The 12,496-nt window shown below is 43.1% G+C and overlaps 1 protein-coding gene across 1 annotated transcript in view; it reads right to left on the reverse strand.

The window, feature by feature from the left end:
* The window catches only part of RBFOX1 (RNA binding fox-1 homolog 1), a 2,483,424-nt gene that overhangs the window by 56,595 nt on the left and 2,414,333 nt on the right, over window positions 1–12,496 (reverse strand). Inside the window, 1 exon segment of the mRNA XM_031657938.1 lies at window positions 2,922–3,054. Coding sequence (XP_031513798.1) covers window positions 2,922–3,054 — 133 coding nt within the window.

The raw sequence follows: 12,496 nt of genomic DNA on the forward strand, positions 1-12,496 counted from the left end.
GTTTGGACTTACATGTATCCCCTATTTCTTCTCTTTTAGGATGCCTTCTGTAAACACCCAAGCTAGACTAAGGACCTTGCCCTGGTATCACATAAAACCCTCTTGTATCACTTACGTTTATTGAAATTGTTGGCTTGTATGTCACCCCCTGCCCCAACCAGAAGAAATATCTCTCAAGGTGCCATTGGTCTCTTTAGCACAAAACAGTGCCCTGAAGCACAATAGGTGTCAGTCATAGGGCCATAGGGTGACCTGAACTGGGCTGGGGTAAAGACATCAGTCAAATCTAGAAGTTTTCCTCCACAGGACTTTAGAGACAAAAGGCTACAGAAAATGCGCTCTCTGGACCACGTGAATCCTGATGATGCTATGTCCTGAAAACAAGTATTTCCAACCTCTTTGCTACTTGCTTTCACTGAACACAAGATAGGGGTCCTTACTCTTTCAGCCAACTCCTGCCCTGTGTCCCACTCTGCTCTCTTCAAGAGGAACCATCCCCCTGCCATCTCCTGCAGCCTAATCTATTTATTCCAGAGGAAAAGGAAACCTTTAGCACGTTGGGCTCAAAGTTTTTCATTCCGTGCCAATTCACTCTCGGCAGTTTGTAATCCAGTGAAACACCCAGGCAACCAGATGAATTTCCTTCTTTCTGACCAGTACCTTGCTCTAATAGATTATTGTACACATGAATGTTTGCAATCCCAGTCCTGCTGGGGCTTCTACTACTTTGTTGAGAATTTGATCTTGCTTCCAAGTATGGCTTTAGAATTCTAGCCATACTATTATCAGGAAGGAGGCACAATCCGCCATTATAACCAAACTGATCACAGATACTGCTGGAATATTAAAATTAATTTTCATCCCAAGTAGTTACAAACACATTGTTTCATCATTTGGAAATGGTTGTGTCTCTCCCTGGTGAACATGGCATTAATTAGTTACGCATGGCTATTCCCAGCAAAGAGCACGTTCATTATAAGTTAGCTAATTTTGATTTTACAGCAGGTGTGTTATTCTGAGATGTTTATAAATTGTTCGTGTGAGGATAAGCCATATAATTTTCCTTTATTTCTTTTGCTGTTTAATATAGTAGTGAGATACTGACTGTAGATATGCCAAAACGCTTCAGTTGCCATGTACTGAGAACAATTTTCAAATGAATGTGGTATAAGTGTGCAATTTTGCATTTATAACTTATGAATCTTGCTTTAGTAATTACATGAGGCCAAAGGTAACTTCGGATTTTCTTTTTCCTTCATAACTCATTACATAACCTTGGGAATAATCTTCATTTTTGCATTTCTGGATCCATAAAATGTGCTCAATGCTGTGATACCAGACATTAAAAATTACACTATCAACAATTCCTTCAGTGCATGGTCACATAAAAGGCTTAAGACATGCAAATATATTTGATAGGTGCTAGGGAGAATTTATAGCCAATTGATTCTTGTTTGTTACTATTCACCATGTTTTCAGTTACAATATGTGTATATATAGAGATAACTCTTGTTTTGTCCAAGAAGCTCAAAGTTGACCCAATTCTAATGACTACACAAGAAATTTGATGGACATGCTTACTACTTTTCCTTAATTTTCCCTTCCCTGATGGTTTTACCTAGTCTTTTTTTTTTTTTTCCTTTTTTTACTATTTTATTGTGTTTATTTTTGAAACATTTCAAATGCTCTGGTTTGGAATGAATACATAATGAAAAAGTGTTTTTTTGTCATGAGTATAATAGATGATCTAGGCTAATATAGATTTTCTGAAAGATTTACAAGCAACAGAGTTATAAAAAGGGCATTTAACCCTTTTCACACAGTCTTAAATGCAGCCATATTTTCTTTTGCACACCAGAAAGTCAGTCACTGGGCAGGGAAGGCATATGCCAGACTCTTTTGGGGACTGCTGAATTTAACATAGAGCAGGGTTTCCCAGCTGCAGCACGACTGACTTTGAGCCTGATAATTCTTTCTTGTTGGGGACTGTCAAACAACATCCCTAGACTCTACCCAGCAGAGGACATAGCATCTCTCCATTCCTGCTGTGACAACCAAAAATGTCTCTAGACCTTGCAAATGTCCCTGGGTCTAGGGCCACTGCCTTGGAGGCATCCCTCTCTCCCGGACTGCAGAGGTACAAGAATATTCAAGCAGGATCCCTAAAAGAGGGACAGAGGGACTAGCATTTCAAGTCTGCCACCCAACACGCCAGTACCATTTTTTTTTCTTTTACTGAGCATTCACACCATTCCTTGATATTCGCCTGGCAATATCAAAGTCCATGCACAGAAGGATCAAATTGGCAATGGGAAACCAATTTGCGTTGTCCCCACAGAGGGAGAAAGGAAGGCAAATGCCATTATGGAAAATGCAACTGCAACGCATCTTAACTCCAATTTCATTAATTCTTGTATGTTTGCATGTGACTCAACACCTAATTTTCTCTTTGCAGGCAAAGGTTAGAGAACCTTGAGGCTCAAGATATCCCTGGGGAGGGGAGCAAGACCACCCCAGTGATTTTTATGTGTGAAAACCTCAAGTCTTTCTGTGGAGGAATTCAAGGGGCAAATGTGGTCCAACCTCCTTAATAACGAGATGTTTGCAATCATCAGAAATACATCTTTGACTGTAACCATTTCTCTGTTCTCCAGCATTCAGTCTCAAAGAGAATTTACATAACAACATGTGACATGTAGAGTGCTTAAAGGCACCAACCATGACAGGACAAATTACACTCATTTTTCAATACTCTTAGCAAGGTGCTCCACTGCAGGTGCGCGCGGGCTGCATGCTGGGGGCAGTTCTGGGGGTGGCAGAGAGGGGGAATCAAGACCATCATGCGCTCACAAACAGCTCCGTGCCTCTGGGGGAGGCAGGGCTGGTGCAGGGAGGCCCGCCCAGGAGGCTGCCCCACTTACCCGCCATAGGCCGGGATCGGGGGCGGGGGCGCTGCGGCCCTGAAGGTGTTGTACACGGTGCGGCCGCGGCCTCGCAGGTGCGCCCCTCGGTAGGCGGCCGCGGCGGTGGCTGCTGGATACGGGAAGCCTGGCACTGCGGGGCAAGAGTGGGGAGAGAGAGAGAGAGAGCCAGCACAGGCTGTCAGATGCACACCCTGCTGTGGAGGGAACCGTCCCGGGAACCCTTGTCCCTGCACAGGGTTTCAGGAGGACCCCCGCCCACTTCCCAGAGTCAGGAGGTTAAAAAGCAGAAAGCAGCATAGTGGCCAGGGTTGGATTCCAGAGAGGATGGGTAGTTAACACAGTAGGCCATTTGCCCAGGAGAATATGGTGACTGACAAACATTTGCAACGAATTCTAAATAACGGGAGAAAAGCTCGCTGAGTCAGTATTTAATTAATGAATTTATTTGAGACAGGGACTGGTTCTGTCACCCAGGCTGGAGTGCAGTGGTGCGATCACGGCTCACTGTACCCTCCACTTCTAGGGCTCAAGTGATGCTCCTACCTCAGCCTCCCAAGTAGCTGGGACCATAGACAGCCAGGCGTGGTAGCACGCTCCTAATTTTTTAATGTTTTGTAGAGATGGGTGTCTCCCTAAGTTGCCCTGGCCGGTTTTGAAATCCTGGATTCAAGCAGTCCTGCTGTCTCTACCTCCCAAAGTGCTGGGATTACATGGACCAAACATGGCCAACCCACAAACACATTTTTAAAAGGGCAGATTGCAAGATGTGTGATGTCTTGCTAGTAATCTCTGGGGCCGAACTACATGAGTGTTTTTTATTCATAGCTTTCCCCATCCTATTTTTCCACAGTTTCCTTTATGTATAGATATCATCTGTTAAAACTTCTAATTGAAGTATTCCCACTGACACATGTATGTGGCATGAGTGCACAAACCACACATGCCATAAGAAACAGCTTATTACCAACATCTCATAAGCCTGCTAAACTCTTGTGCAGCATTTAAAGGCAAAGGCAACCACCATGATTACAAATATGGGAGAAGTCTCAGACCCCGAATCTTAAGAGAATGTGTGGGGCTGGGTATGGTGGCTCCTGCCTGTAATCACAGCACTTTTCGAGGCTGAGGCAGGTGGATCATGAGGTCAGGACTTCGAGTCCAGCCTGGCCAATATGGTGAAACCCCATCTCTACTAAAAATACAAAAATTGGCCAGATGTGGTGGTGCATGCCTGTAATTCCAGCTACTTGGGAGGCTGAGGCAGGATAATTGCTTGAACCTGGGAGGTGGAGGTTGCAGTGAGCTGAGATGGCACCACTGCATTGCAGCCTGGGTGACAGAGCAAGACTCTGTCTCAAATAAGAAGAATGTGGGCAGGGATATCTTCCCTTGGGTAGAATTCTCTGAGCAGGATAAGGAGGCGAGGAGGAGTTAGGAAGGGGAATTAAGCCTGATGATTACCCCAGACCCCTGATAACTAATGCTGTCTCCTCTATATGGGATGCTCTTCCTACCATCTCATGCAAATCGTAACTCATCAGGGCCCATGAGGCCAGGAAACCACTTTTGCCTTTAAGTTCAGTTGGCTTCTCTGACCCTCCCAGTGCTCTAACCTTTCTAACCACACTTGTCCCATCTCACTAAGCAGCAAGCTGTGTTTCCCAAAGTGTGCACGGAGGATACCTGATGATTACCTCAGCCCCAGGATAACCAATGCTGTTTCCTCTATCTGGGATACCCTTCCTCCCATCCCATGCAAATCCTAACTCACCAGGGCCCATAGAGCCAGCAAACCACTTTTGCCTTCAAGCTCAGTTCACTTCTCTAACCCTCCCAGTGCTCTTGCCATACTGACTACGCTTGTCCCATCTCACTAAGCAGCAGGCAATGTTTCCCAAACTGTGTCCACGGAGAATGTTTTTCTGAAAAAATGCATTTGGGAAGTCCCTGTCCCAGGAGAGCCACAGTAAACGCTCAGAAAAGACCCACCATGAAGGAAGCACTCTTAGTTAACCCAGCACAACCAAACTCCTTTTCCAGGCTTTCTGCAGAAAAGCAAACCTCTCACTGGGCAGGGGTTGTAGTTCATTTCATGTTAAAGTTGTCTCCACCCTCTATCCAAACTGCCAAGAAGAGCTTCTCCCCTTCCCACCATCAGCTTCAGGAGTAGAAGCGTTCCACCTCATATCTTCCCATCGTTCAGAGTCCTTTCCACGCACACTGATGCATGGACCCAGGTGAAGGTTGCAGAAGGAGCAAAAAGGCAAAAGAATTGGAAGGTAAAAAATGCATGAGAAGCCTCACTGGAGGCCCCGGCTACTACCGAGGAGGTTGGACAGGCTGGCCATGCAGTGCACTTACAACTCCAAGAATTATACCTATGCCTATAGATAGGATATGTTTGTACCTACATGGTGGGTGAAGGGAGTGGGTGGGGTTCTCCACAGAAGTCATTCGGAATTACTCTTGTAATTATAAGGGCCCAAATAAAATCCCTGAACCTGACTAAAGTGAAGACCAACAGGCTGTTTATTATCTGGAATTCTGTGTGCCCTTAAAGGTACAACAGCCGTCCTGTTCTATGGATTCTACCACATCTTTCTCTCAAAATGTGGGTGAAATACGAGGAATGATTCTGTCTTTCTATTTGTATCTGAGAAGACCATAAAGGTTATTTTTAACCTTTTTATTCTTGCTAAAGACAGATTATGCCATTTTATTTAACTTTTTTTTTTGCCAGCTCCTAGCACCTGAGTTTCCTGGATCGCATGGCAACTGGTATGCTTGAAACTGCAGAGAGGTGTGGGGTCTTAATGGGGAATGTGAGTAAATCCAAATATCATAAAAGCCCAGAAATAATGAGAGATGAGACACTTGCTTCAGGACTGGGGAGAAAATGAGTGTGGGAATGGCTTTGACTCCAAATCTGTCTTGCCACAGTTCAACTATTAAGTTTTCAGAGGAACACCCTGGATTTTGAAATAAAGAAAATGAAGAATTCACAATCTGGCAGAGCAGCTGGCTGCCTGTGTGAGGAAACACGGTAATTACGCTGACCCATTCATTATCACTGGCTATGGAGCCGAATGAGCCAGACAAGCTCCCTCTCAGCCACAAGCAGGTTTTACAATAATTCTTGGAAGATTTAGATGTTGAGATATAACATGAAACAGAAGCTTGGCAAGCGAGACAGGGGAGCACGTGCTGTTAAGAGCATGGAGCCAGGATTCCATTTTGTACCCTCTTTGTTACAGGGAGAAAATGGATTTCCTGATGCAGGATATTTACAAGTCTTCCTAGGAGGTTCTTTGGGTTCCCCCAAGCAGGGCACATTAGGGGACTTCTTATTTTGTGAAAGGAACACAGGAAGGGACTGCAAAGCAATTCCTCACTTAAATAGTGCCTTCCTGAAAGGCCAAGTACCCTTGGCAAAACAAAAGGGTTCCACAGGTCATGCTTTGGGCCAGAGGCTTCACAGAGAAAGGGCTGGAGAATTGAAGTGTACTGGGTGGATGGTATTTTCAGTGGTCTCTTTCTTGGTAATCTAGGGCTGGCCAAGGGGCCTTTTGGTGAAATCTCTAGTTAGAAAAATGCTCATCGATCACATTGCCTTTCTTTCTTAAGTTCCTTCCTTCCTTCCTTATACTTGATCCTTTCTTTTTTATTCCTTCCTTTATCCTCCCCTCCCTCTTTTCTTCCTTCCTTTTGTCTTCCTTGCTTCCTGTCCTTCCCTCCCTCTTTTCTCTTTGTTTTGTCTTCCCTCCTTCCTGTCCTTCCCTCCTCCTCTTCCTTTTTCTCCTTCCTCCTCTTTCCCCTCCCTCTTTCTTCCTCTCCTCTCTCTTCATTTATTAATTCCTGCCTTCATAACAATCCTTTCTTTCACTCTTTTTTGGAATTTTTTTCTAAAGAGGGCTGCCCTGTTCCTCCCCTGGTTCATGTAAAAATCATTAGCTTGGATCAGAAATGAAGGAGGACTCTCACTGGTGCATGCAAGCTGCATAAGGGTGGTGATCTCCATTTGTTCTGCTCATTGATTAGGATGAGTAACTGGCACCAAGCAGGTATCAGATACCTAATACTGTTGCCTGGATACCCTGTCGGTGGCTAACCAATGTTTGTCTTCCTTCTGGGAGAGTACAGCCACCACCTCTTCACTGTCTGCCTTCCATAACACTGTCCTGTGTACAAAGTGACCTGCCCAGAATTTGCAGATAAACAGCATGCAAGCAACACAACTGTCAGGCGTTCGAACCAGAGTGACTCCATCTTAAATGGGGGCTAGGAAAAAGGCCAGGACCTGCTGGACTGCATTCCCAGAAAGTTAGGTATTCCTGGCCTCTAGATGTTTAGGGGTAAGGAAACAGATTGATAATGTTGACTAAACAGACCCAGACTTGGAAGTGTCCTGATATCCTGATATCTTGAGAACAGAAAAGCATTCCTAATTTTGCTTTAAAGATAATATCGATTCTTGCAAAATACAGTAATTAAGAAAATTAATCCTTTATCACAAACCCTTGTAGCAGAGCACATTTCCCCATGATCTTATTTCCTTGTCCTATATAAACAAGTATCATACCTAGGGGTGGAAGTGCTCCTCTTCTTACTTTTGGGAACACCCTACTGTCTATGGAGTAGCTGTACTTTCCCCATTTTACTTTCTTTATAAACTTGCTTTTCCTTTGCACTGTGAACTCGCCCTGAATTCTTTTTTGCACGAGATCCATGAACTCTCTCTCTCTGGGTCTGGATAGGAACCCCTTTCCTGTAATACAACTGAAATTTAGTCGCAATCCCTAGAAAGATAATTTCCATTTCTACCCTTGTACGTGTTTCACTGCCTCTGAAAAAGTAACCAGATTTTGAATGAGTATGATTTCAATCAAGCAAGGGGAGGCTGCTTGGACCAAGTCTGTTGCACTTGGAATTATCAGAGCCTTCAATTCATTTAAATTCTCCTCGATGGCAGCACACTATCGGGATTTGAAATTGTTTCTTGTTTCGGGGGGAAAGCAGGACTCCAGTTTTGGCCCCAGACAGGTAACACCTATTAAAAGGTCTTCATCATGTCTCTCCTTCCATATAGCCCCAGACAATGCTGTCTGACAACCCAGCCACAACAGTCCCTGAATCAAATAATTGTGTGCAACCAGGAACCACACAAAATAACAATCTTGATAATGCCAAACTCGTCTGACTTGTAGCTGTGCCTTCTGTGTTTCTCCCATCTTTATTAGAAGATTTTTTCCTGGCCAGGCACAGTGGCTTACACTTGTAATCCCAACATTTTGGGAGGCCGAGGTGGGCAGATCAAGAGTTCAAGAGATCCAGACCATCCTGGCCAACATGATGAAACCCTGTCTCTACTAAAAATACAAAAATTAGCTGGGTGTGGCGATGTGCACCTGTAGCCCCAGTTACTTGGGAGGCTGAGGCAGAAGAATCACTTGAACCCAGGAGGTGGAGGTTGCAGTGAGCAGAGATCGCAACACTGAACTCCAGCCTGGGTATAGAACAAGACTCAGTCTCAAAAAAAAAAAAAAAAAAAAAAAAAAAATTTCTTTCCCTTGATGGTTGGTTTAGAGACAGCATGGCTTTCTTTGCATGCCACTAACACAAATAATCCCTTTCGAGGGCAAAATACGCACATGCACACACACAACTATTTGTCACACTTCCTTTACAAAACCCAGCACAGCATGGAAGAATGGATGCTTTTCTTACTTGCCTACCGGTGTGGTGGTCTGCAGGATTCTGGAACATGGTGAAATGTATATTTGAGATAATTACCTGGACATATGATTCAGATACAAATTAAACAAGACTAAAACTTTTTTGACCACATAGAGAACCTCTTACATGCTTACTTTTGAGGTATGGCACTTAGATTTTGAGTGAGAGTTACGTCATCTATCCCAGTTTAGATGTCTGGATCCAGACACACCAAATACCATAGTTTAGAGATCTAGATCCAGTAAATGGGCAATGAATGAATATTTAATAAAGCCAATGCAAAATGCCCAGTGGAAATTCACAATGTTCTCTCCATTTCTAGAACATGAAATAAAATGTTTAAATCAATGTTAAAAGTCAAACATTGCCCTATCCCATGTTCGTAAATGCCTCTTTGTTAATTTAAAAAAACAAAGTTATAGAGAAAAGACAGCCAACTATGGTCATTTCTAAAACCCAACACTGGATGTTTGATTTTTTTTTTTCCTAGTTCAGCTTGAAGTTAACTCACATGTAAGAAGACCATCAATAAGGAACAGTGGAAAGGATGCAGGTTGATGTGTGGATATAGTATAAATCCTTAGTTTTTGGCATGAGGGAGACAAGAAAACCCATAGGTTCATTGTAATGAAGAGATTCCTTCTGAAGCCTTATCCAACATGAATCAAAGAGAAAAATCTGGTATCACTGCAACACAAATTGGATGCAGCTCATAAGCTAAAAATGAATTTCTCTCAAAACAGGGCAAGAGCTTTCGAAGAAAATACCAATTGAGCATCTTGTTGACACATCAGCATTTCCAGCTCACCCACTCTCACCCTTCAGCTAGATTTATATACAGAGCGTATTTTGAGGGAGGTTAGTGGAGTAACCATCTCATTTCTTGGGAATAAGTAGTTCTGTCCCATGGAACTCGGTGAAATGGAAGCTTTAGGGATGCAACAAGAGGCACGCTGTGGTGGTGCTCAAGTATCACGGCAAATCAACATTTTAAAACGGAAGATGTGTGGGTGTATCCACCAGCCAAATGGGCCATTTACTAAAGTGTCAACTGCTAACTGCCGGCTCCCCCTCAAAAACAAAGCCCCCACCTCCCACCTCCAATGAGCCCTGCACTCGATGTATTTACAGTGATGAGTGTGTCTTCTCTTCCTCTCTTTTACGAACATGGTGCTTACCTTCGAAAATAAACACAAATGAGATCATCTCACCAGCCAGGAAATCCCGAGAGAAGAAACACAAAACCAGTGGAAAATACTTGAGGGTTATAAACTGCATATTAAAGTTTTAGAGCTCTGGGAGAGATGGAAGAGTAGCAGATGCAAAACCCGACAGGGGGGCGGATTCTGCATCAAAGCCATAAAAATATACAACCGCTTTAATGGGCAATTATTCTTTGCATTTGTGCGCTGGTTTGAATTTGCATGAGATTGCCAGATGCCCTGGAAAAGGTGGGCATCCGAATGGATGAGGGGGGCTCTCTTTGTCCCGCTCCTCCTCTCCCTTTCTCCATAATGACACATTTCCCCACCCTTGGAAGGTTTTAAGACGGAGAGAGATTCATGGAAATTTGGGGTGAAATTGTTCTGTGGGTAATTTATGGTAGGAAATACACAATTCTGGGGGTACAGATGCGCTTTCAACAGCAGGTTGATGGTTCTCCAGGATTCCCCTTGGGGGAACTCCCATTCCATGTGCTGGACCATAAATCAAGAAGGGGCGTAATAGGTAACATACTGAGGCGAAATAAACCACCAGCCATAGCTCATAGAGCAGCAATTTCAGAGGCAGGGCGTCGTGCAATGAACATCACAATGAAGAGTCAAAAAACCTGATTTTTTTCCACATGGCAAAATGTGTTTCCTCCTTTTTCAGAACGAATCTCAAGGTACATCAAATTGGTTTATAACACAGGATTTACATGCAACTAGGTCACGCTCTTTAAATGGCCTTAAATGAAAATTTTAACATGATGGAGCCTGTTAAGTTCTGGCTCCAAACAAAAATGGAAAGGGTTTTCATTTTTTAAAAAAAATCCAGTAATTTCAGAGTTTGGCAAAAAAAAAAAAAAAAAAAAAGGGTTGGGGAGAAAGGTTCTATCCTTTCAGTCACTAATAAAAAGACCAAAATGGCCACTTAATTTGTCGAATCTCCAGTTCTCATATCCACATACATTTATCCCTGAAACACACATTTAGGATCGACCCTTGTTTCAGTATGAAATGCATGTTGATATTAAATACTGCTGTTTAGAGGTGAATAAATCTACATTTTGGACAAACAGTTTCTTCTAGGACATCCTCATTTGAAATGCATTGAATAGGAAAACAAAAATTTCTAATTAATGTACAAGTCTAATCACCATTCTCCACATGGAAGAGTAATTTTTTCACTGTTCATTTGCTTGGTTTAATCTCAACACTGACATTACAGAAACGCAATGTCCTATAAATCTCCGCTCATTTGTTTCTTTAATATTCATATTCCATTGAACTGCAGCTGCTTGTTGCTGCAGTCTATTACAACATGCAAAAGTGTCGATAAAAATATTATGAAAGGCAAGATGTGTTTCTTCCTGGCTGCGCGTGCCATTTATTTGGGGAAAGACAATAAATGACTCGTGGATTGTCCCTCGGCCTGCTGCTTGGTGGGTGATTAGTGATTAATTACCTTGCAGCAAATTGACATGGCATGAGGAAATTGACACAGCCCTGATTAATTAACTTTTTATGGGCGGTAGTTACTCACAAAACACTGCGCACCATAATTGAATCTCTTTACATAACGTCATGGTACAAAAGTTTTAGTCAAATCCAAATTAGCCAGAAGTTTCTAGGCTGTTATAGGTCTGACTGGGATGCGTCGAAGGAATTGGCAAGAATGTGAACTTGGAGAGAGATGCGCATTTTTGAACGTGGGTAAGAAAAGATGGTGACAATGTACTGGCCTGATTGTCCAAGCTTGAATATATTGATCTGAATCTCGATTTCAGATAGACTTCGGGAATAAGACTGGAAGAGGCTAAAATGTCTCTTTTTCCTCCAGCCTCACTTGGCTGCATTTCAGTGGCTTTTGCAGATTCTCTTTTGTCCAGTCTCTAACAGTGAACTTGACTCCCAAATTTAGTTTTCAGTTCCAACATCGCTCCCTCCAAAGGCTTTACCTCTTCGTCTAATCTCACATCTCCTGCCCTACAACTGTTACCAGTTACCATCGTATTACCCTGTTGTTGTTTTTTTCCTTCTCGTTAGTTTATCACCTGACTTGATTTCAACTTCCTTACATCTCTCTCTAGGGATGTCCTGAGGACTCTATGTTGGTACCTACTGTGTCTGCAACACCTAGAAGATGACTGAGTACAAGGTGATCATTGATATGTGTATTGAGTACAATGTATAATGACCTCAGAATGCCATAGTCCTTCAGCTACGAAAGAAAATGGGTGGCAATCCTCAAACGCATGAGAGTTGCTAAGGAGCTGCCTGTGAGGCATGCATATTCCCAGAGAAACTGTGGGTTGGTGATGGAGTTAGTGATAAGGGATCCTGGACCGCCCTTGTCTAAAAACCCAGGCGGTGATAACCAGAGTAATTCAACCAATGATGTGATTGCAGTTGGCAAAATTCCAACCTCTGAGGCTCCATTATCAGGTGGAGAAAAATTCAATTGCATGATGATAACAGCTAGGATTTACTAGCACTTGCTAATTGCCAGACCTGGAGATTAACCCAGTAATGTCTCACAAAACCATATGAACCATGATTGTTGCTATCTTCACTTTGCTGGGGGTGGAGATGGAGGTATAGAGCTGCTCAGATACTCACCCAGGGATTTGAACC

This window comes from Papio anubis, chromosome 18 (genome assembly GCF_008728515.1).
Source record: "Papio anubis isolate 15944 chromosome 18, Panubis1.0, whole genome shotgun sequence".
In the NCBI taxonomy this organism is placed as follows: domain Eukaryota; kingdom Metazoa; phylum Chordata; class Mammalia; order Primates; family Cercopithecidae; genus Papio; species Papio anubis.